Source organism: Pseudonaja textilis, chromosome 1, assembly GCF_049901715.1.
Source record: "Pseudonaja textilis isolate UNSWEBS1 chromosome 1, rPseTex1.2, whole genome shotgun sequence".
NCBI lineage: Eukaryota > Metazoa > Chordata > Lepidosauria > Squamata > Elapidae > Pseudonaja > Pseudonaja textilis.
In genome coordinates this window covers 37,138,018-37,163,998 of record NC_141990.1, presented here as the reverse complement: position 1 = coordinate 37,163,998, position 25,981 = coordinate 37,138,018, and the positions used below count along the sequence as shown (strand labels likewise).

Below are 25,981 nucleotides of genomic sequence, written 5' to 3'. Positions count from 1 at the left end.
CCCTTCAGAAAGGAAACCTGGAAGATGTTGATGACTTCGTATGTGGGCTACAAATAGAGAATGGGTCCTAGATTGAATGAGCATTTGCAGCTGAAGCAACAGTGTCATTAATGATGGTTGTATAGAAGGAGATAGATATGCCTCAAAAATATGTAAGACCAATTGGGAGACATATAGACTATCCGTTATGATGTTAATTGGTTGTTTAGGAAATGTTTTCAAAGCCAAGTTAAAAGCAGCTAGTTCAGCTTGCTGTGCTGAAGATTGGGGCTTTGTCAATTGCTTGTGCCAGTTACCTTGATCATACCAGACACAAGCGCCATGAGTTTTAGAGCCATCAGTGAAAATTGTGATGGCTTGAATTAATGGAAAAGCAACTACTGGAGAGGAAAAGGTAATAGGTATCGTTTTAATTAACTGCAAACGGGGGTCAGAAGGGAGATGGCAAGAGATGGGACCAATCCAATTTTCCAGAGCGTCCTGTAATACATCTGACGTCTGAAAAAGTGGTTCCCATTGAGAGAGTTTGAAAGGAATGTGTATAGCTTGAAGATCGTGAGCGAGCAAAGCCTTTGCTCGATGACGTCCCTTGATACAAAGCAGAGCGAGCTGAAGGGCTCTAGAGGTGACAGTTGCTCTAGGAGTGTGAGGGAGGTGAAGCCATTCGATGATGTATAGCTTTTTTGTCTTGGGATCAATTTGGAAAAGAATGGCTGTGAAAAGGGCTGGTGTGGGCAAGACAGCCAAAGAGAGCAGACAGTTAGGGATGATGCGATCAAGCCCGTGAGGGCATGGAATAGAGGGGAAAGGGTTGCAATAACAAGAGTGGCTACTATAGTGTTAACAGGCAATGCAAAAGATCTTTCACCTCCGGCTGCAAAAGAGAGGCAATTCAAAGAAGAGTTTGGAATGAGTAAGATGAGCGTGTGAGGTGAGAGTGGGCGGGGGAGCGTAACTGCCAGAGGGAGAGATCCAGGATCCTCATAGATAAGAGCAGTTGAGAGCAGACCAGAGAAAGCTGTTTGTGTGGAGGGGGGAGCAGCCTTGGGGGTGGGGCTAGCTGCAGGCCCCGAAATTAGTTCGGGTTGAGACAAAGGGGAAAGATTGGAACGAGGTCCTTGAAGAATTTTGCCAAAAGACAAAGAAGGTTGAGAAGGATCAGGGATCCTGCGAAAAGCATTTAAAGCAGCATTTCTCATGATGGAATAGCCCTCTGCTCCCATCTGAATCTCATCATTGTGCCAAGCGGCAAGTTGGGAAGATGTTAGAAGCAGAGATTGAGGAGCAGGAATTGCATTTCCACCACCTGCCGGGGCTTGGAGGACCTTAGGAAAACAAGAGAGATCCTCTGGATCTATTTTCCCTTGAATCAAGGCTTCCTGAAAGGTATTTCGAACAGGCAAGGAAGCAGGAAGATTATCGGAGTGGATAGGGTTAACATCAGAGACAAGAGAAGGATTATAGGGAGGACAGGAAGGAGGAGGAGGGAGTGGGGGATGCACAGCAAAAGTTTTTTCCGGAGAAGACAGGAGATTTTCTCCGGATGGTTTCGTGGGATTTTTAGAAGATTGAAGAGGCTGATGAAGAGGCTGATCCGAATTCTGAGTAAGAACTGGATCAGGAGTTAAGTCAGAGGGAGGATAAAGAATATTAATAGCATTCATAAGAGCTCTCCAGGCGTAAAGGATTTCAGGGGGGGCTCGCGGAGGCTGGTGGATGTACTTTCCTATTTCTTCCCAAATAGATTGTTTAAGAGTGCCACCTACTGGATAAGCGGGGCAATTTTTTTCAAGGAACACAAGGAACTTTATGATGGCTTTTTTTTGTATAGGATAGATAGTTGTGCCGCTAAGTTTCTGCGATTTGTTCGCCTTCCTGACCAAAAAATGAAGCTCTTCCACATGCTTGGACAGAGCCTTCGAAATTGGGGAGCCCATACCTGTGATGCGCTAGCTGATTCCCAGTGCACAGGATGAGGGTCAGGGCAACGCACTCCTTCCTGAAGTCACGCTGTCACGCTTCCTGCTGGATCACGTCGGGGTCACCAGTTGTGGCTTTTCTCCGCCTGCTTCCTGGCGACGACAGGGTCTGGACTCAGAGCCCTGGGCCTCTCATGGTAGATAAATAAACACACGGCACACAGTGTTTACTTGGGATGAAAGACCCTTTAATAATGGTGGGTACTCCTTTTATAGGCTACATGCATACGTCATAGCAGGACAAGAAGCTTTCTACATAATTATGCTAATGCACACCTATGCCATAGCTGGTATCTTATGCCCCTACTTCTTAGCTCCTCCCCAAGTACTCTTATCTCCATAACTTTTGTTTCTCCCATATTACTCTCATTTCTCCGTTTCTCTAGCTAGTACTTTTTCCACACGGCACCTTATCACATGGCTACATTCCATTGTCCATCCATCACTCTTACAAGGTTGCCACGTTTACCGTACCAGTCTGTAACAGTACATTACAACAAAAAGGGAGAACTTAAATCTATGCAAAAACTAGAGGAACAAGGTATAAAGATGAATTGGTTTTCATATACGCAAATACATTCAAGGTATGATAAAGATTCTAAAACAGAAGGTTTCTATGATAAACTGACTGACTTAGATAAGATTTTGACAGGTACTGATGAAAAGGTGATTAAAAATTGTATGGATATTTATTAGAAATTAAACTAGAAGAAGAACAAGTTAAAGAAACTATGATTGCTTGGAGGAAGAATTTTGGATATGGGATTGATCTAGAGAAATGGCAAAAACTGTGGTCTCAAAATTATAAAATGACAATGTCAACAGCATATAAAGAAAATTTGTATAAGATGTTTTACAGGTGGCATTTTCCCCAACAAGAAGAGCAAGAACGTTCAAGAATAAATCCAAAAATGTTGGAAATGTCATCAGACACCTGGCTCATATTACCATATGTGGTAGACATGTGCGGATGCTAAAAAATATTGGACTAAAATCCACACGTGTTTGGAAAAAATGACAAAAAAGCATATAGATTTGAAACCAGAGATATTCTTATTGGGAATTTTACCTGAAATATATAGTAAAGACTTGAAATACCTGATTGTAAATGTATTAACAGCAGCTAGGATTGTATTTGCTAAAAACGGGAAAAATGAGAAAACACCATCACAGGAGGAAATCATTAAGAAAATATTGAAATGTGCTGAAATGAGTAGATTGACATTAGAAATAAGAGAACAAGATGATAAACAATTTTATAAAATTTGGGATCTATTCTACCAATGGTTAGACAATACAATATAGTAATGAAATGTGTAGATTCTTAGAAAATAATAAATATATAAAGATGTATTATTTTCTTATTATATCTACAAAATGATTTTAGGATAGATTTGGGATGATAATATGAACCGTCATAAAACAAATTAAGTAAAATATGATTATTTTGTAAAACATGAATGAATAAAAGTATAGTCAAATGATTAATAATGATATTAATGTATTTAATATTTGATTGAAAATACGAGAGTATGTACAATGTAATTGTAATTGAAGACTACAAAATGGAAGCACAAAACAATTTGTAAACCAACCAGCACACTGCATGTATATATATGGAAGATGGCTTGATGTTTTTGTTTTGTTTGTTTATGTTTGTTTTAAAAACCAATAAAAATTTAATAAAAAAAAAAACCTGTTTCTCCAATAATATGGCCTCCCCCAATAGGAAGTCCCAGCATGTTTTATAGGCGTGAAATGAAATTAAGCCCCTGCCCCAAATTAAGGCCTTTATTAAAACATGCAAAATGGGGGGGAATGGTAGGGGGGCTTGCCGTTAGGAAGTACTTTTGTTGCACACCCGGATATGGTGCTGCCTGCGTTGACCCCGATATAAAGTGCCCCACCAATGCTAAGGTCAATGTCCAAGCCATCGCTGCCTGCCCACCCGAAGATGTAAGGGGGGGGGAATTAATTCACCCCCGAAAAGACGGCCTAGCCATTTTTGGGGGGCTCAAAAAAAAATAAGACCCAGCCTTATTATATGAGAAACACGGTAGTGCTTCTAAAACATGTTACACATGTAATGAAAACAGACGAGGGCACTATCCAGTTATTTTTGATCGCTACTAGTTTTCATTTTCATTGCTAAGGGAAGAAGATGATAGTATCCATGGGGTACTTTCAAAGAGATTTCCAAATTTCAATTGTTTTCAAATATAACCTACTTATTTTTCTTGGTAGACAAAATCATTTAATACCCATTTTGTGATAAGGAATGCATTTCTGAGCCAAATTTAATAAGCTAGGCCTTGTAATAATAATCTGATTGCAATTTCAGTGATTTAAGAAAACAAACCTTGGCTATCAGTGGTAGGATTCAATTTTTTTTACTACTGGTTCTGTGGGCATGCCTTGGTGAGCATGGCAGGGAAAGGATACTGTAAAATCTCCAGTCAGAGGTGGTATTTACCAGATCTCTGAACTACTCAAAATTTTCTGCTACCAGTTCTCCAGAACTGGTCAGAACCTGCTGAATACCACCTCTGTTGGCCATCAAACAAAACAAATTTTGACTGACAAACATTGTAAGAATTTTAGCACAGTATAGCAATGGCATTTGATCTAGAGAAATGCACTACAATAACAACCCTGAGTGTCATACTAAAAAAATCTTAAACAGCACTTAGAAAATCTTTGCACTGACAAAATTTCCATCTTAGCAACAGTGGAGTGGACTCAGAGAATTAAAAGCCTTGGATAGGAAGATCAGAAAAACAATGACAATGAATCATACAGTTTACATGTGCAGCAATGTTGACAGACAATATTTACCAAGGAAAATAGATGGGTATGGAAGGTTGTAAGTACACCAGACGGTTGAAGAAGAAAAAGGGGCTTTGGAAGACTATCTCAAGGACTGTGAAAAAATGCACTGAAGTACACCATGAAGGCTTACTGAGTACAGGAGAGATCTAACAGGCCTCCAAGAAAGACAAAATAAGACTTGGCAATACAAAAGATAAGCCCATACATTTTTTTAAAGCAGGCCAAGCAGATAATAACAAGACCTTGCAATGACTAAGAACAGGAAAGTTGAAGAAAGAAACAGAGGGGCACATTCTGGCTGCACAATACCATGTCTTAAGACAAATGCATACAAAGCCAGAATGAGAAGACAGACAAGTGTCTGCCACACAATACACCCAATTAACAATTACTATCCGATTGTTAATTGGAGAAAACAAGAAAATATAAAGACCTGCAAATAGAAGTAGAACAACTATGGCAAAATGAAGCAAAAGTAATAAGCACCTTGAGTGCAATTCCAAAACTTTTGGAACACCACTTGAACATCATTGGCATTGACAACATCACCATCAGTCAATTGCAAAACGCAGCTTTACTTGGAACAGTTCATATCCTGTAACAATAACCTAAATATTATTAAACCTTCCGACAATCCCAGGTCATTAGGAAGGACTTAGTAAGAAAACAGAAATGCCAGATCCAGTCTAAATATCTAGCTGTGTGTGACCAACCATAATTGAATGATTCTGAATGGTTCACAACAAAAATATTACACTAAAATTAATAAATCATACAAGTATAAAGATAAAAGATGGCAAATATGATGAACCAGCAACCAACCAGTACAGTTCTTGGAAGAGAAATGTTACATGGGCATAACAAGTCATGTCCACTGCTGTTCACATTGCTGTATTCAGGACCACATGAAGTTTCCAGGAGATCTGCAAAGGCACACCTATGTAAACTGTGTACAGTAATCTTACCTATCTTACCTACCTTGATGTATCTACCTACCTTGAAGGGTATAAAGCTACCTCATCCAAGGTCAAAAAATGGAATTTCCTCAGATCTGACTGGCCCAATCACCATAGCCATTCATTCTTGGTAGGATTGAGTGGGAGATAGTTCCTCCCCATCCAAGATTTGAAGATTTGGTCACAGAGATTACTCTGTAATTAAGAAAATAAAAGACAATGACTTAACAAATGGAGTTAATGTTAAGACCTTGCAAGAAACAAAGAGAATTAAAATATGTTGTTATTTAAAGGCAAAAACACAAAAAAATAATGTTTTTTTACTAGAATTCAAACCAGGCATTTGAACTGGTGTTTTCACATTCATAGTGAAAATATTGTGGTCCCTTGATACAAAAAACAAAGGACAGGAAAAACTACTTTATAATTTTCCTAGACTGTCATTCAAAGTATATTTGCACTTATCTCTTAATCAGTAAGAGTGAAGTATTTGAGAAATTCAAATTGTTTGGTGTCATGTAGAAAATAAGTTGAACAAAAATAAATAATTACAGTACAGTCTGATAATATGGAAGAATATTGCAACCAGGAATTTGAAAAATACTCGAACAATAATGACATAAAACATAAAAAATAGGATTCAGCCTTGAGCAAAATGAGATTGCAAAATAAATAAATAAATCAAAGTTTGCTAATTATGATAAGATATCTCTTGCTTGATGCAAGACTGCCAAACAATCTTTGAGGAGAAGCAACACATACTTATTTGCAAGACTGTTCATAAACAAAAAGATACAGATAAAGCCCCATCTAAGTTATGGAATGGGAGAAAATGGAAAAGTTATTTGGATGCAAAACTGATACAGTATATCTCCCTAAAGAAAAAGAAGGAAAAACTAAATTGTCGATCTCAAGTAGGAATAATGCTGGGTTATTAAATAGGCTCAAGAGGCTAAAGATTTAGACAAAAACTGGAAAAGTAAACATATGCAACGCTACTCATTTTTATGACAAGAAAGGATAATGCAAAACAAGCTGCAATATTTACATACTTATGCAAACCGGCCTAGTTTTACAACAATAATAATGACATTGCAACTTACTGAAAATGGGTCGGAGAAATGATTAAACAACAATTTCTGACAATTCCAGATCCTTGTGAAAGGAGGAAAAACATCAAATTCAGAAATCTGCTAACACAGAGAATCAGAATAAGAATAAGAATAAGAATATCTCAAAGATATGCCTGATATATATTATAATAGGCTAGTTTGCACCAGTATATTATAGGATGTGCCTGATTCTAATTCATGGAAATAAGTACAAGGACCAGTAACAACTGAGGCACAGAAGGGGATAGAAACTGCATAGGAAGAAATTGAATCCTTACATAAAAATAAAACATGGATTATAGTGAAATTACCAAAGGGTGGGGAGAGAACCTGGAAGTGTTTTTCAAAACGAAGCACAATGTTCAAGGATGCATTGTATGGAATTTCAGAAAGCTAAGTTAGCAGCAAAGGTCTGCATTAAAAATGCAGTGAGGATTATAATGAAGTTTTTGGGCCAGTATTAATTATGCAAGCATAAAGATTCAATGAAATAGGACTGCTAGCCAGAAAATCAGGGAGCCAACATAGGCTGACTGGATAGCAGTAAAAAGATTAAACATACTTAAAAGAAACTATGCTATGGACTTTAATTTAAAACAACCTATAACTAATAATTAAAATGTATTTAGTGTACAAATTCTGATTGGGCTGGAGATAAATCTGACAGGAAATCTATCACTGGATATATATTCTTTAATGAGAACATACCCTTTGCCTAGTGCAGCAAGAAACAAAGCATGGTAATCCTGTCATTTACAAAGGTGGAATACAGGTGATCTTTACTTACTGACCACAATTGGGACTAGCAATTGTTGCTAAGCAACATGGTTGTTCAGTTAGCCTATGTAAATATGACATCATCACATTGGACTTAGGGCATTAATTGCACTTGTAAAGTGAATCACTGCAGATTGCTAAATACAATAACACATGACAGCTTCCTCATTGACATCTAACCACTGGTGGTGCAGTGGTTAAATGCAGTATTGCATGCTAATTCTGCCCATATTCTGGAGTTTGATCCTGATGGGCTCAAGGTTCACTTAGCCTTCCATCCTTCTGAAGTCAGTAAAAAAAGGATCCAGATTGTTGGGGGCAATATGATGACTTTGTAAACTGTACAGAGAGGGCTGTAAAGCACTGTGGAGTAATATATAACTCTAAGTGCTACTGCTATTGCTATTGACTTTGCTTATTGGAACCTGTCTGCAAAGATTGCATATAGCTCTCAGATGACCATGGGATGCCATAACCATCATAAATGTGCCCCATTTTGAAGTGCCTAAATCGTGATCACATGACCATATGGATGCTATCGGGGTGGTATTCTACCGGTTCGGACTGGTTCTATAGAACCAGTTGTTAAGATTCTGCAGAGTTTGGAGAACTGGCAAATCATGCCTCTGCCTAGCCCCACCCCCCTCCTTTCCCCTCCCAGTCAGTCCTTATCGCACATGCGCAACATTGAGTGCATGCCCGACATCGCTGACTGCGTTCTTCCCCGCCCAGTCACTCTTTAAGGTATTTTTCCCCTCCCAACGATCAGCTGTTTCTATGATCAACTGTGCAGGGATTCCCCTTGCTTATTTACTGCTTCGCCCAGGAGGCTCCCGAGGCCCAGAAGGCCCCAAAATGGAGCACAGAGGGGTGCTGCATGCCCCCCTTATGCTCCATTTTCTTCCTCCCTGAGCCCCAGGGAAGCCTTCTGGGAGCAAAAACACGCCCCCAGGAGGCTTCCCTGAGGCCCAGGAGGCCCAAAAAACGGGGAGGGGGGGTGCTGCCAAAAAAAAGGCACACCCACCCAGTCATATGGCCATGCCCACCTAGCCATGCCTACAAACCGGTTGTTACAAAATTTGAATCCCACCCCTGGATGCTATGATGGATGCAATTTTGAGTACAGGTTGTAGATCTACTTCATACAACTGTTCTAACTTCAGTCAGTCACTGAACGAAGCAGTCAGTCAATAAAGACTATCTGTACTCTACTGCGGAACAAGTACATGTGGAACAACTAACCTGACCCAGAGTATGTGAGAATAACATCAGGTGATTAGAATTGTAAACACAAAGCAATGCAGGCCAAATTTGAAATACATTGATATTAACTTATACTAGGGGACGGACATTCAAGAAAAGGGGAAAAGAAAACAGAAGTATTGTCTAACTCAAAAGTCCCCAACTACTGACCCATGGACTGGCTGTGGCATGTCAGAAACCGGTTGGCGCAAATGAGTAAAGCCCCATTGGCAGGATGCAGGTAGCACATGAAACCACACACCCCTCTGGTCTATGAAAGACCTCTCTCCACAGAACCAGTCCCTGGTGCCCAAAAGATTGCGGGCCACTGGTTTAACTGATGATGAGTGATGAGTGACCTTGTAAAGTCACTGCCCAAGGATTGCTTCCTCGGACTAAAAAAGCACAGGGACTAGAATTGTGAATAACAGTGGTATAATCCATTCTGATAGTTTGGGGTACTGATGAGAAGGGAAAACTGAACACTTTTTTGGATCCATCAGATTGTTTCCTTTGTGAGGCAGAACAGAAGAATCACCCGGTGGCCTGCTTTGTATTTTATTCTGCCTTTATGTGTATAAAAGAGAGTAACTAAATATTACTCCCTTTGGGAGTGCTAATTACCCTCAGCATTGTTTCTAGCTATTCTAGGAAGTTCTGTGTTCTTTTGATATATAGATGGATAATATAAATTCTTGTATCTTCATGGTTCTCTCTCTTCATCCCCCCCAAGCTTTTGATCTTGTTTTTGCCAGTTGTGTTTTAAATTAGTTATATTTTAGCTCGTTAAAACTGGAAAATTGTCCACAGTAATTTTCTAATATTCTGGGTAAGAGGAAGGGGGCTTTTCGGAGGTAGCTCCCCCAACTCACGATTCCCACCGCGTGGCTGTTATGTCCTCTATAAACCACAACCACGTGCACGCGTTTGGCACCATTTACTACGCTTGGACTTCCTCAATGGATATGTTAGCCTCGAATCACGTTAATTGACATTTCCAAGTTATCTGGGAGGGATGGGGATCGTCCTCCTACGGGGTTATGAAGCTTCATGCTGCCCTGAGCCTCAGCGGCACCAACGTTTCTTTGGTCAGCTTCTTAGAAAGTTTCTTCCTCGTTATCAAAGCTGGAGATTTCTGCGAGGAACTCCTCCAAACGCGGGCGGACACCGGGGGAGGAGAGAAGGGGAGGAAAAGGCGTATTGCGAAGCAGAGGCGGCGCGCAAGGGCCCCCTTGGCAGAGCCGCCTGGTGCCTCCGTGAGGTTCGGGCCGTTTCCCCGTGACTCTTCGCTGGCGGCGTTTTACCCGCCCTCGGCTCCCTCCCTCTCCGGTCTTTGGCGGTGGACCCAAGCGCCCATGGCAATCGCCGCCTTGAGCCACCTGCGGATCGCCATAGGCAGGCAGCAGCTCTGGAGGCACAGCTACCTAAGCACCCCATGGGCTCCCCTCTCTTTTGCCCGCCGTAACAGCAGCGATCGCGGGGGGCGAGGTGAACCGCGCGCTCCCTCCCTGAAGGGAAACTACCGGCAGCTATGCGAGCGGGCAAACCGGGAGCCCGGCCCTTTCTGGGGGGCTCTGGCACGGGAGACGCTGCAATGGGACACCCCGCACCACACCGACTGCGAGTGGGATTTCGCGCAGGGCCGGATCCGCTGGTTCTTAGGCGGTCGGTTAAATGTGGCGGGTAAGAGGCGCCTTTCCTTGACAGGGGGAAGGGACGGCGGCGACGGCCCCGAAACTGCCTCGGGTCCCTCGGTCCTTTCCTTCTCCGGGCGGGTCGATGATTATATTTAGGCTCCAGGTTTCGAAAGAGAAAGGCACGGTGGAAGCTCTGCACTCCGGCATTTGGAAGCCACTCCCAAATTGTGGGCAGGCAAGTCACACCCGAATTATCTGGAATCTCGCACCCTCTATCCGGAATATTGGCGTAGCGATAGTGCGGTTGGAAAATGGGGGGAACGCAGTGACAGCATCAGGCTCTCCTTCCCAAAGCGATCCGCGGTACGAACGCATTCGAAGAAGGCCTGACTTGGAATCGCAGCGTTTTGCGACCGAGGCTGTACTTTATGCGCAATAATTTTCCCTCAAAACACTCCACCCTTGCACAGAGAAAGAGAGGAAGACGGCGGCTTGAAAACCCGATCTCGTTTACAATAGGTTGAATTCGGCTAATTTAAATACTAGCTTCCCTATTGCTTGATGGGTGCTAGAGCCGATAGGATTCACTGGGTTTAATATAAGACAAAACTTCAAAATGTTTTGCTTACTGTAGATACTTACGTTCGCAAGTACAGTAAGAGATTCCTAGAGGAGGGATGGAATATCAATCAGTCGGTAAAAGGTTATGAATTAAGCCAACATTCAAAAACCCTGTATGAAATTGAAATTCTAGCATAGAGAGCATCTTCTCTGTTTAATTATATGGCTCTACAGCTAAAATTATAGACTCCCAAAAGGAACTTTTATTAAGGAAAACTAAAGTGCTATTACTGAATCAGAAAATGAAACAGGAGTAAATGGAAACCAAAATAATTAGATAGTATTAAGACCTGAAAAAGCAGCTTGTCTTGTGTGATAAAGGACTTTAAAGTCTTTAGTGTTTAAGTACTAAAGCACTAACCTACTATTTTAATATGTTGCTAACATTTTAAATGTGAAATTTTGAAACATCAAAATATTTAAGAAATTTCATCAGTTTAAATTTATTAACACTGTTTTTCACTTTTTCCATGGGATCAGTGTGCCTGGCTAGGCATTTTAACTTCAATTTCAATTGTTGTCTTCTGAAATGTATTACAATGTAATATAGCAACTTTCAACGCCTCTTAGATTTCTTAGATTTTAATTTCAGTCTCTTTTGCTGGATAAGGCTTGTGGCACTACTTACAATAAGTATTTATTTTATTTTATTTATTAAATTTATCTAGTGCCTATTTCACTGTCAAGGCAACTGGGTAACTTACAAAAATAAAAACAAAGATACAAAATATTTAGACTTTATGGTATTAAAATGAACAGAGATTAAATAAGTAAAATAACTAGAATACTGTTGGGTGGAGGTTGGATTTTTTTCTTAGTCCAGTAACCACCTCCAACATGGAACACCCCTACTGGGGCTCCAAGCCAATCAGTAGAACCAGGTTTTGAGGTTCTTATGAAAGGCTAAGAAGGTAGGGATGCGATCTTCCAGAGGGTGGAAGTCACAGCAAAAGGCCCTTTTGTTGGACCCACTAGCCAGAATTCCTTGACCAATGAGGTCTTCAGCATGCCCCTTGAAACGAGTGGGGTGAGCCAATCCCATTGGGGTGAGAAAATTTTTCATCATGGACTCGTGGACAAAAGGGCTTTAATGATAATTAACAACTTGAATTGTATCTGGAAGCAGACTGGTAACCAGTGTAGCTCACATAACAGTGGTATTACATGGGCCATCCTAGGAGCCATTAGAACTGTAGGCATGGTGGCATTCTGCTCTAGCTGTAGCTTCCAAATACTCTTCAAGGATAGCCCTATATAGAGCACATTCGCCTATGTTTTCTTTATTTTCTTTATTTAGTTATCTGTTGATTTCTGTATCTGTACAACTCAACCAAGTTACTCTGGGTGGCTTACAATTCTAAAATTGTAAAACATTTTAAAAAGTAAAAATATCTGGAAAATAAATTCAGACAGCAGTAAGATAATTAATCAACTAACAATATAGCCAAGAAACAGGGCCCTTAACACATTCTGAGCTCCAAGCTCGAGCATGTAGTCAAGTTTTAAAGCATTGCAAAAAGCTAACAGGGTTGGGGCCATTTTACACTCCCAGGGAATAATATTCCGCAAGGCAGGAGCTACAGCACAGAAGACCTGTCTTCTAGTTCTCAATAGTCAACACTCTTTTGCTGACAGGAGCTGCAGCATGCCCAATCAGTTGGATCAAACTGAATAAGCACAGACTCTTGGAAAACGAAATTCTTCAGGTCCCAAGTCATATAGAACTTTAAAGGTGACAACCAATACCTTGAACTCCACTTGGAAACACACAAGCAACCAGTACAACTCACATTATTAATAATGGTGTTCAGTGGTGTATTAACTGTTAAGTAGGCTAAGCATGTGCTAAGGGCACCAGGCCCAAAGGGGGCACCACAAAGTTGAGAATATGGCTTCGTTTGTACAATATGTACAAAGGAGGGGAGCACCAAGATTTGTCAGTGCTTAGGGCACCAGTGAGCCTTAATCCACCACTGTTGGTGTTACATGTGCCACGTAGCTGATACAATTCACTATCCATGCAGCCACATTTTGTACCAGTTGAATTTTCTGAATGCTCTTCAAGGCAGCTCTATGTAAAGAATTTTCAGTAAGCTAAGTGAGAAGTTACAAGGGCATGAGTGATGATGAGCAGGGCCTCCCAGTCAGGAATGGTTCAACTGGTGCACTGCCTGAAGATGTGCAAAGGGTCTCCTAGCTCAGAGTTCCCCAACCTTTTTGGTTTTGCGGACTGTTGGAGGGGGTAGAGGGGATGGTTTTGTGTGTGTGGTAGGTAAGCATGCATGTACAGATCCATTTGTGAGAATGGTGGGCACGTACACCCACCACTCACACAAATGGAGTGCACACATGTGCATTCACTCACCACTTCTGCAGCTTGGTTCTGAAAGGCTCAGGGCCCGGTAGTGGCCACAGCTCCCATCTACTCTTTAACAAGGAGTTAAATCTCAGAGGACCTCCAGATTGCAGACCGAGTTAGTGTGGGGTAGTGTCACCCCATCCCAGAGCTAGAAATGGAAGAACCGTGTCTCTGGAAGGTCCAAATATCCCCCCAAATTCTATATTTTTTTCTAGCTATTCTAACAGATATTTATTTAGATAGCGAAATGTGATGACAGTTGTAATGGTGCCCTGTGATTAAAAAAAGAACTTAGAAAGGTTCCCCTTGCCCGTATTTAATGTGCACACAAAGTAATTTACAGTTGAATGTTTGTTAAATATATCTATATATACATTTAGAAAGTCATTTTGTATATCTCTGGTTTGAACTTGTGTACTGTACAGTATTGAGAAAATAGGAAGTGAAAGAAAGCAGGCCCTTGTGAGGAACAGAATGAGCTTACATGATGAATTGCTATTTTGGCAGAAGGGAATTGTGACATCACAATGACTATTGCTTAACTTAATAGAACAAATAACAAATGGAATTTAGTACAGCTTTTATGGATTTATTTTTTATTTAATGTAGGTGTTTGATATCTCTTGCCTTGTGGCAAAGCCTCCTCAACATACTTTATAAATTGAAAGTATAGAGTGATATAGTACAAAATATCATTGACTAAAACAGCAGCATTAATAATTAAATGCGATAGCAAAAAGTCTGATTGATAATAAAAATTGGCAACCTTTAATTTAAAAGTGCACTGAAATATTCAGATTTTGAGGCCCGTTTTAAAAGTATAGAGGTATACACACATGTATATTCATGCCCCCCCCCCCGACACACTTATTTGTTGAAGGGTATTCTACAAGTATTTGGTAAAAAATTCCCATATTTTAGGTCTTCATAAATGCCCTCAAGATTGTAATATATGTAAATATTGTATATTTAAGTTGACCTTATAGGTTGTTCCTAACATAGGAAATATAGTTGTACTGTTAACTCATGGTGCTTCCAGAATAGTTTTCTTACCCACTTCGTTTCTCATACAGAACCTAGCAGTAATCAACATGGTCTTTTTAAGGGTCATGGCAGCAAGGTGTGATCATACAGGTTTTATATCATGGCAATACTGTTTCACAGTGAGTTTTTGGCCATTTAATATTTTAGATCATGCAGAATATTTCCCTTATATGAAGCTATAATATTACTCTCCTTTTTTCCGGCACTATGTTAGACTCATACCAATGACACAGTTACACTCTGGTAATTTTCAAATAATAGTAATAATAGTATGACCAACAAAAATAATAATGATGGACAAAAAACAACAAAAGTCAGCTTTATTTGGAACAGTTTACATCCTGCAATCATACTCTTAGCACCATCAAACAACAACATCTGCCTATCCCAGGTCTTTGGGAAGAACTTGGTGGGTGGATTAAAAATGCCAAATTCAGCCTAAACATCTGTCTGACTGCGTGACCAACCATAGTATTAAAAAAATATTCTATGCCTTTTTCTAGGCCCAGTACAAATTAAAAGAAAATTGGAATAGTTACAAAACTGTTGCTAAAAATTTAGTCATTAATAAAAATGAGTCTTCAAATAGATTTTTTTAAAGTAAATAAAAACAAAGAATTGAATGCAGAATATCATATTCTGTAATAATTATGTATATTAATAGATTAGTTGAATCAGCCTATTTAGACTTGATAAAAACAAAGCTTAGGAACACAGTCCTTTTAAAATACTCCACCAGAATTGCTTTGAATGAGTGCCCTACAAATGTGCTTAATAAAGAACAACTATTGTTAGTTAAATTGTGGCTTTATGTTGTTCAGCAAATATATAAACATACAGAAGATTGACAACAAATAATGCTGTAGTTCAGATCACCTGGTACAGTGATAAAAAATTGCCCAGATGATAAAAAGAATGTATTCTGTTGTTAACATAGTTTGTATGGCAATATTTGAAGACTAATGATAACCAGCCCAAATTCAAAACAAACACAAAATATGAAAAAAGAACACTTGTTGAATCTCCCTTCAATATTCACATAGTTTTATTCAAAGGTACAGAGGTGGCAAATCTAAATAAACTCAGTGATTGTGATAATAGAATTGGTTTCTATGGTATTCAACTTGAAGTAGCCTATTTATGCTCCTGTTTTCAGAGCATTTTTTTCACAATTTCTATAGCCCAAAGGCATCTGATAGCATTGATGATTAACATTAATACAAATAGTAATAATATATTAAACTGTTTCTTAGCAGATAAATTTGCATGTGTATTTTGATGCTGTATACACTTCTAAAATTTGGGGAGTAAGATCCTCACTTAGCTTTCATCATGTCTTAGCCCCAGATTATTTGTAGATATAATTAATCAATTAAGGTTTCATCAGCAATAGTAAAGATAAAATAAGCAGTAACTGTGAGAGGGATCTTGGAGTCTTAGTGGATAACCAGCTAAATATGAGTCAGCAGTGTGCAGCAGCAGCCAAAAAAGCTAATGCAATCCTAAGTTGTATTAACAGAGGGATACAATCAAGAGGTACTAATACCACTCTATAAAGCCTTAGTAAGACTGCACTTAGAGTACTGCATCCAGTTTTGGTCACCACACTATAAAAAAGATGTTGAGACTCTAGAAAAAGTACAGAGAAGAGCAACCAGGATGATTAGGGGAAACAAACATATGAAGAATAGTTATAGGAACTGGGCATGGCTAGTCTAGTGAAGAGAGAAGGACCAGGGGGGACATCATAGCAGTGTTCTAGTATTTGAGGGGCTGCCACAGAGAGGAAGGGGTTAAGCTATTTTCTAAAGCACTTGTAGGCCATTTAACCTGGAAATAAGAAACTTTCTGACAGTGAGAACAATCAACCAATGGAACAGCTTGCCCTCAGAAGTAGTGGGAGCATCATCATTTGAGACTTTCAAGAAGACATTGGACTGCCATTTGTCAGAAATGGTGTAGGGTCTCCCTCTTGGGCAGGGGATTGGACTAGATGACCTACAAGGTCCCTTCCAACTCTGATTATCTGTTATCAGTTATAAAATTTTAAATTCATAGTGGAATATTATATCAGTAATAAGAATTTATTTAATCACATTTGTATAGCCAGCCATCTCACATAGTGACTTCGAGTGGCATACATAGTAACAATCAAAAACATATGGAAACCATTAAAGTAATCAATTTAAATGTAAATAAAAACAAATAAAAACAGTAGGAATATAGACAGAGGGTGCATTCCACTAACTGTCACATAACAACTTCCAGCTTATATGACATCCGCAAACTAGTTGATAAAATCATGTTTTAAAGGCTTTTCTGAAGAGCAACAGGGTAGGGGTCAACCTCAACTTTGGGGGGGAGTGAGGTTCCATAGAGTTGGGGGCCACAACAGAAAAGCTTTCTTCCTACAGTATTTCCTGCATGATGACATTTCCTAGCAGCATTCCCTAGCAGACGCCCCCCCCCATGCTTTTCCTGCCAGACTTGATGGGACGGATAGATATAAAGGAACAGGTACCCTTAGGTCTAGGTGTTTTACAACCACAACTAAAATAGAAGCTAACCCTGACAAATAAAATATCTGTGACATCAAAGATATTTAACAAAAGTGTATACTGCAATTATTTAGTCTACGTATAAATGTAATAATAAATATTTAGAGATTGTGGTTTTTTAAAATATTTGTACTCTCCACTAAAAACAAAAGTTTTTTCTATATAGAAATTCTATTAGAAAGATCAGATCCTGTTTAGGTACTGCACAGTGAACTGATTTATACCTTTGCTTAGGTTCAGTTTATTTTTAAAAAAATCTACTAGGGCTCTTTCTCATACACTGCAAAACTTGTATTTACTCAGAAGTTAAATTTCATAGAGCTCAATAAAACCTACTCCCTAATAATGATTTGATTTGATTTTTCTAATGTAGATTAGTAAAACTGTTATTAAACAAATAACAGATCAAAAGCTGGTGCATCCAGTTCTTCAAGAAAGCAGAATTGATTTTTCAATTACCTATGACATGGCTGAGTTCAGATTTTGTTATTGCAATTGGCATAAGCTTAAAAAATGGAGAAAAACTGTCATTTATATTTCCAGACATACTATATAATCTTCATCTGCTGCATTTTATAAGTTAATATTCAACAAGACAGGCATCTTTAATTGCTACAAATGGATAGCTTATACATAATTAAGACACTGCATTAAAACCATTTCAGTTTGATCATTGACTAACATTTAGTCTTTTGTTCCAAGAATTAAGTTACTCCAAAAGCTATATATCCATACAGTGGAATTTATTAATGGTAGTTACTAATTTTCAAGATGTTGTCTTATGTTTTAGAATCTTGCTAACTGTAAAATTCTTGTAAATAATTTCATTAAGGCAGAAAAATCATTAATGAAGGGGTTGGTTGAAGAGCCATAGTATGCCATTATTTGGTTTTCTGTAGATAATGAAAACATTAATTTAATTGTAATGAAAAATGTGCATTGGTATGCTATGGAATGGTGGCACAGAATTGCCATGGATCTGTAATGATTCACTGCATTATTGCAGAATTTGATAGCCACCCATCTTTATTGTTAACAGCTGGATATGATCCCTGACTTGTGCCCTCCAGATTTATTGAATCACAATTCACATTTATGGATTATGATAATTGCAGTTTATCTGAGAAATACTGGGGCAAAATTGGAACAGAAGTTTTTTAAAGGGAAAAATTTGAAATTTTAAGAACAATGTCAGCCAACTCAGCACAAACCTTTACAGATTTTATTACATTTAAAGAGTAGGGTTCTCTCAGCGTAAGGTTAAACTTTAAAATCCACAATTTATCACATAAAATTTCACATGTCTTACAAGATATAAGTCACAGCACTTTAAAACTGAATCAGGATAATAATTTAATTGGTAATAAATATTCATAATAAGACAGAGATTATAAACACATCAATTCTGTATTAGTATAGTATTAAGAATACTGTAGAATATAGTTTATAAGAGTACAGCTGTATAGATTTTGGAAATGATCCAGAAGACCTTACAATTCCTCTCTACTACTATATATTAAAGTAACTTTCCATTTTCAAGCTTCTGTTCTTGCACAAAAACACATTTCTGCTTTTATGAGTTTTTAAATACATTGTTTTAATGAGCAGGGACTGTTTATAATACTTCTAAAACATATTGCAGATCTTTTTCAAAAAGTGTGCAGGGCCCTAGATTCTGTGTGTGAGAGTGTGATTATTATAATATCTAAATGTAACTATCCCCCTTGATTCTGTACTACCCTTTTTATAGTACTCCTATTTTCCAACTCATTGCCAGATCTTGTTAAAATGGAATCACACACTAGATACAGGGATACAGAAATGTTATTTTACATTCAACGATGTTATTCATTTTAAAAAATAAAAAATAGATAATTTTTAGATAATGCAGGTTGTATTTAATATGTGCATTTATTATCTGAGTTTTATCTTATTTATGATTTTATTAAATACACAACTCACTTTTACATTAAATAGTGTTTAAGATCACTAACTAGAAAATGAATAGAATAAAATTGTACTTAAAATATTAAAAATATTAAAACTGAAATATAAATACTCTAAATAAAACAGAAAATCAGTGCCTTTGCCCATTGGTTTAACCTTAATTTATTTATGGGATGTATTTATTTAATTCATCTATTATGGCCACCTGTAATATAAGCAATTCTGGAAAACAAAGGTAAGAGCATCAATATAATTGCAAAAGACAGAAAAGATTATGAAAGTAGAGTCAAGAATAACCATCAAATTTGGAGGCTATCGTAGTCTAACCGTCTTAACGGGGCGTCCCCAACCTCCAGGCCATGGACTGATAGCAGTATATATGATCCAGAGTGCAGGACAAGAAACAATGAATGGAAACTAATCAAGAAAAGAAGCAACTTGGAATTAAGGATAAACTTCCTAACAGTGAGGACAATTAACCAGTGGAAGTTGTGGATACTTCATCACTGGAGGATTTTAAGAAGAGACTGGACAGCCTGTTGGACTAGAAGACCCCCAAGGTCCCTTCCAGCTCTATTCTGATTGATTGATTGTGTGAACCCAGCCTGCAAGTGGGATCAAGTACTTATTCAGGGAAGTTGATCTATGATAGATAACTTCAATTTTATCTTATCACCTTTCTGTTAATTGCCTTATGTTGGGCAGGAATTGAAGTGCAGTTCTACCAAATCTTAATATGTGAGTCAGAAGTGGCTGTTTATTCTGATTGAAGTAATTGTCTTCCCTGTCACTGATTGATTCATCAGCAGGCCTTCCCTCAAAAGGAGTGTTGAAAAGTATCTCAGGTTCTTTGATTTGGAAGCAACAAACATGCACTCCTGTATAACAATTAACTTGATTCCACTACCCACTACAGGGTGAAAGTTGCTTCTCTCCACCTCTTTATCTCTGTTCAAAACACTTAGCTTCCATTAGCAGATAAGCTTGGGGCTCTGAGAGCTGATAAAGATGCATAATATGGCCACTTAAAAAAAGGGGTGGTGGTGAATACGGACTTCCTCTTTTGTCTGTTTATGGCTTTTATCTCATTGTTTCCTGAAGAGATGATTTTTCCTATCATTCTGCCAAAATTCTTACCCAATGGCAAATCCTTAATAAGTATGTTACCATTTTTTTTGTTCCTTTTATGCTTTCAGCTCCGGTACAGGCTATTACAATCTGACATGAAGCTCCTTCTGAAAAAAGTTGACTTACATTTCAGTCTTTCTAGGTCCAAGGAGCTGTCAAAGTTGTAATATATCTATGTTTCTTTACTTTAAAAAGCTTTAGAATCAGTCTAAAATTCACCTTAATTTAACATTTGATGTTGATTGTAATGAGTGCTAAAATTTACTTTCACAAAGATATATGTAAATAAAAGGTGGTAGGACATTAATAAAACATTCACCATGAGTTTTCATCCAAAATCTAGTGATGCATTTTTCCCCAGTTGTATTATTGTGATGTCTAAGAAGAATTATCCATTAATAAATAGTAAATTTGTTTGGCTAATGTAATTAAAGGGGTTCAATACATACGTACAAATCTTAGAATGTCTTCACGTTGTTCAGAATATATTGGTATTCCATAAAATAATGCAAGAAATTGTGTACTAGAATAATCAGTGGTAGGCAAGTGCAACAGACTGAAGCAGTACACTCCCGATCTATTTTGTCAAGATCAGAGGTGGTATTCAGCAGGTTCTGACCAGTTCTGGAGAACCGGTAGCAGAAATTTTGAGTAGTTTGGAGAACCGGCAAATACTGACTGGCCCCTCCCCATCTATTCTCTGCCTCCTGAGTCCCAGCTGATTGGCTGGGTCTTCTTTTTTTAAAAATAAAGTTTTATTTGGGTTTCACACATACAAAATACAAGTAAAACATCTTTTTTGAAAATAGCATGGTCCCGGGTTGAACTTCTTTATACAGACACAAAACTCAATTTCATGCTCCTTTTTGTATTCTATTTCGTATCTTATACTACTTTACATTTTCTATATAGTTTTTCCCCTCTCTTGATTTTCTCAATTTTAATTTGATTATCTCATCTCAATTCAAATCATTATATTTATACTTTTGTTTGTTCTGTTTCAATTTCATATTATCTTTTCTCATTAAAAAAGTTTTTTCCTGTAGTTACTAATTGGAGAATGACACCTTTATATCTTTTAATTACATCAATTCAACTCTTATTTAAACTTCAATATATACCTTAAGGTTATGACCTTCAATATAATACATAATGCATAACTTCCAATCGAATTCTGCTTGGTACATTCTTATAATATACCCTATATTCTTAAAAAAAAGATTATAAATATATGTAATTATAAACCCTCATTCCGTTCCAGTTCAGTTCTATCATTAATAATCATTAAAATCTTAACATCATTAACATTTCTTTTCAATTAAATATCATACTTCCTTAAAAACACATATAATCTCCATAATTAATTTTTCCCTTATTTCTCTTCACATATGTTTTATAAATCATTAAATATACCTTTTATTACATTCATTTATTGACAAGCATTCCACTGAATTACGATAACTATTTTATCAGACATTTTAATAATACATTGTTTCATATGTTCTAAAATTATTTCTGTTTCTAATATAACCATACTATCTTATGTACCTTTGCAGAATCCCTTTTTCCATTAAATTTTCAACCATTGTCTCTAAATAGGCCCTGTTTCTCTGTATTTTGTTTCTGTCCTTTATGACTTCTTTTCCTTTCTTCTTTCTCATCTTCTCCCTCCCCTTTTTACCCCCTTGTCTCTCTATTTCTAATTCTCTCTTCTGCATTTCCCTCTTCTGTTGCTTTCTGATTTTATACTTATTTTTCACTCTATTTTTTTTTGAGTTGTTTTTCCCAATATTAAACTTTCCATTCTCTTTCCCCCCTTTCCTTTTTTTCTCCCATCTAAGATTACTTGTTCATTAAAGATGGCTTCTTCTTTGTTGCAATCTTCTTGTTCTGCAGGCATTTCTTGTTGTTTCTCATAATTCCAAATCTCCATTTCTAAAAACTGAAATACGAAGCCAAAAGAAACTCTCCCTTCTTGTGCATCTTCTTTGTACTTTTTAAGTTCCATTTTCAGTTCTTCTAAAAGTGGAGCCATTTTAAACAGTTTTAAACAACCACCCGATTGATTTTAGTCATTCAAAACATTAACCAAGAATCCAGAAATCATCAAGTAATCCAGAGGGGCCAAAGTTATATCTTCTTATTTCTTTTTTGACTTTCTCTTCCTGGGGTTTTTGTTGTGATATTTCAGTTAGAATGTATCTTTTGGAAGTCTTGTTGAGATTTTGCTATAAGTTCTTTTTTAATTCCAGGCAGTCTCCTCCCTTCCAGATCTTGCCCTTTTATTCTTTTTCTCTCCTTTCCTGTTTTCAAAAGCTTTTAATTATCCAGAAATCTTTATTATCCCTTTGACTTTTTATTTTCAGCATTAAATGCCTATTGATGTCAAAGTGGAGTTTTTTCCAATTTCTTACTTAAGTCGCTTAGCTGTCAGTATAGGAAAAGGTGGGGAAAAAAAACCAAATCTTTTCCCTTTTCTCTCTCCTTCGCAGCTTAAAAATCTTCTTAGGGAGCAATATTATATTTTTTTTAATAATTTCAATTCCAGGGTACCTTATTTGTTGCTTTTGCTGTTTGACCTGGTCAACCAAAACTTTCTCCTCTTATCTTCCTCCTGCACATTCTTTTCCAGTCGAGTTCTTCTTTATGGTGGCCATTTCTGACCACCACTACAACCGCCTTCGGGAAAGGGAGTAACGGCCAGCTGGGGAGGAGAGATGCGGCTCTCCTCAACCTTGCAGGCAGTCTTCCCCCTCTTCGCCACCTCTACGGGGTGGCTTAGCCCCGAAGTCAGCCGGCTCGGGGCACTCCAGCAGTGAGCACGATCAAAGCCTTGCAGAGACGAAGTTTTGGTCTGTCGCCGAAGAAGCTCAAACTGGAAGGGCTGGGTCTTCTTTCGTTGCCCTGCACAGAAGAATGGAGCTGGAAAGCAGGTTAGTGGGGTGGAGAAGGAATGGGATTTTGCAGTAACCTTCCCCCAGGAGTGGAAGGGAATGGGAATTTGCAGTAACATTCCCCCAGGAGTGGGGAAGGAATGGAGATTAAGCAGTAACCTTCCCCTGCCATGTCCAAGCCATGCCCATGATGCCATGCCATGCCCACCAAGCCACACCCATAGAATTGGTAGTAAAAAATTTAGAATCCCACCACTGGTCAAGATTTTTGATTCTTTTTTCTTATGAGGATTCTTGACTTAAGCATCTTATACAGCAATAAACTGAATCCAGGTGTATGTAAATTATTCCTCTGTTTGCTTCTGTTTTTCTCCCTTGTATTCTATTTCATAGATAGTGGTAGAGTCATATCTAATATTTAAATGGAATACCGTAATGAAATTGGATAGTGTAGGCTAGATTGAGGAAGTAGGAAAATATCCTTGAAGAAGGCAGTAATAATCCCTTCAGCATTATTGCCAAGAAAGACTACATGGAGAAGAAAGGAATATTTGATCAGCAAAAACATATAGTAACTGTATCAGGTAAAACTATCCTATTTATTAGCTGAGTTAAATTGCATGGTTGTGAATTAAACTGAAATACAATGCAAGACTGTTTATTTTACACCGATTACGTCTGAAATATTGAAATGAGTAATGAGATAGAGTGAATGGAAAAGATATTTATATAGGCTTATGTGGACTCATGGGGTATAATAAATGTTGGCAACAAAGCATTATAGAAAGATTAATGTAAGGTAGTGATGAATACTTTATCTAACATTATTGATCTTGTGATATTTTAAAGTGTGTATCGGGCTACAACCTGCTATCCTACACTATTATTTCTGACTACATGAGCTCTGTACTTTATTGTTGTGCTAGCTTCAGTTCTATGTTAACATTTAAACTTACACTCTGCCAATTACTTCTGCCTTGGCTTTCTTTATTATTGGGCTGCTAATTGATTCACCTGTGCTTGACCATCATGATACTGGGACTGTTCCACTCTTGTTTGGCATGACCATCAGTGTCACATCTTATAATGTTGGTTCTTGCTCTGCCTGACTTTGACTATTTTGACTTTAGCTCTGTGGTAATAATCCTTCAGCACTGTCTCCTCCCTTGTCTTTGCTTTTCTTGACCATTTGGTGTACTTGGTCCTTTTTGGCTTGAGCTGTTCATTGGGTGCTTTGGTTTGACATTTTCTCTGCACCTGTTACTAACGTGGCTGGCAGTACTGGCTGCTACTATGGCCATATTCCCTGGTTTTCTATTGCTACTACCATCCAAGTTTGGCAGGATGTAACTTTCTTTCCTTTTCCCATTATACTCTGTTGATCTCTATTACTTCTATTTTTAGTAAGATAGTTCCTGGTATCACTGCCTTTAGCCTTAGGCTATGGTTGTACAATTCAATTTTTTTTTTTTACCACCGGTTCTATGGGTGTGGCTTGGTGGGCATGGCATGGCTTGGTGGGCTGGCTGGCTTGGTGGGCGTAGCAGGAGAAGGATACTATAAAATCTCCATTCCCAACCCACCCCACTCCATTCCTGAGGAAAGGTTATTGCAAAATCCTCCCCACCCCACTAACCTGCTTTCCAGCTCCATTCTCCTGTGCAGGGCAACAAAAGAAGACCCAGCCAATCAGCTGGGACTCGGGAGGCAGAGAATAGATGGGGTGGGGCCAGTCAGAGGTGGTATTTGCTGGTTCTCTGAATTACTCAAATTTTCCACTACTGGTTCTCTGGAACTGGTCAGAACCTGTTGAATACCACCTCTGCACTGGCATCACCTTTCAGCCTTTCCAGACAACTGCTAAGCCTCCAGGGTCTTTTAGAGTCAGACATTGATTACTTGCAATTTACAGGCAGGAAGACTAACCATTTCCACTTCTCTACCTTCTTTCTTCTGGTTTGAATTTCTCTTATAGCCTGTCACTACTAAACTTTCTAGTAGAGAACTTTTCCCGTTGAGGCTTACTAGCCACCTGGGCTGTGACCTCTACTTTTCCGGCTTTGTCTGAATCTGCTGTAATTACATTCTTCTGGAATTGCTTCTCCAACTCAAAAGCAACTCCTTCCCTGTTCTGCAACAAGTACCGTAGTTCTTCAATAGCCCTGCACAGAGTACAAAATATATTTATACACTTTCAGCTGCAGATTTATCTCTCACCCAGCATCTTTGGCTTCTTCTTTTTTCTTCTTCTAACCTTAGTCCTTTGGCATTCTTCTTTCCAATTTTTGTTCTTGTTTTCTGGCATTTTGAAATCCCACATCACCCCTTCATTGTGAAGCAACCAAGCCATCAAGGAAGTCCCCCTTTAGAGCAGCGGTCGCCAACAGGTAGGCCACGGCCCACTGGTGGGCCGCGATAAAATTTTGGTGGGCGCAGAGAAATCTCACCCCCAGAGCACCCCCCCAAAGCAATTAATCCAGGCTGCACAGAAACACAGATCTGCGCCACCCACTTGTCCCACGGGAACCCTCCCTGCTCACTTACTCCTTACCTGGCAAACTTGCCTGCTAAATTGCTATTTTTCTGACCATCAGCTGTTCTTCTGTGCCGGGAGATTTAGATAAGCTAGGAAGCAGGAAATGGTTGGATGTCTTGCTTTCTAGCTAGTCTTTAGATCTTTGACTCTGCTTTTAAGTACAGCCGAACCTCCCTTAGGACTGAAGTTTCTATTATTCACTGCAGACTCTTGGCAAGCAAATTTTATGTGACAGATTGAGCTAGCCGATGGCAGATAGATAGATCACTGACTGATTCTGTGAGCAACTCTATCTGCCTGCCTGCTTTTCCTGCTTTGTAAAAATTGCTCTTTTTTTAAAATAAAAAATTCAATATTTACAT

General features: G+C 38.4%; 1 protein-coding gene across 1 annotated transcript in view; it reads left to right on the top strand.

Moving 5' to 3' along the window:
• Window positions 1–10,086: 10,086 nt before the first annotated feature.
• The window catches only part of ACSS1 (acyl-CoA synthetase short chain family member 1), a 39,717-nt gene continuing 23,822 nt past the window's right edge, over window positions 10,087–25,981 (top strand). Inside the window, exon 1 of the mRNA XM_026695990.2 lies at window positions 10,087–10,578. Coding sequence (XP_026551775.1) covers window positions 10,251–10,578 — 328 coding nt within the window. The 5' untranslated portion in view covers window positions 10,087–10,250. The remainder of the gene's footprint in view (window positions 10,579–25,981) is intronic.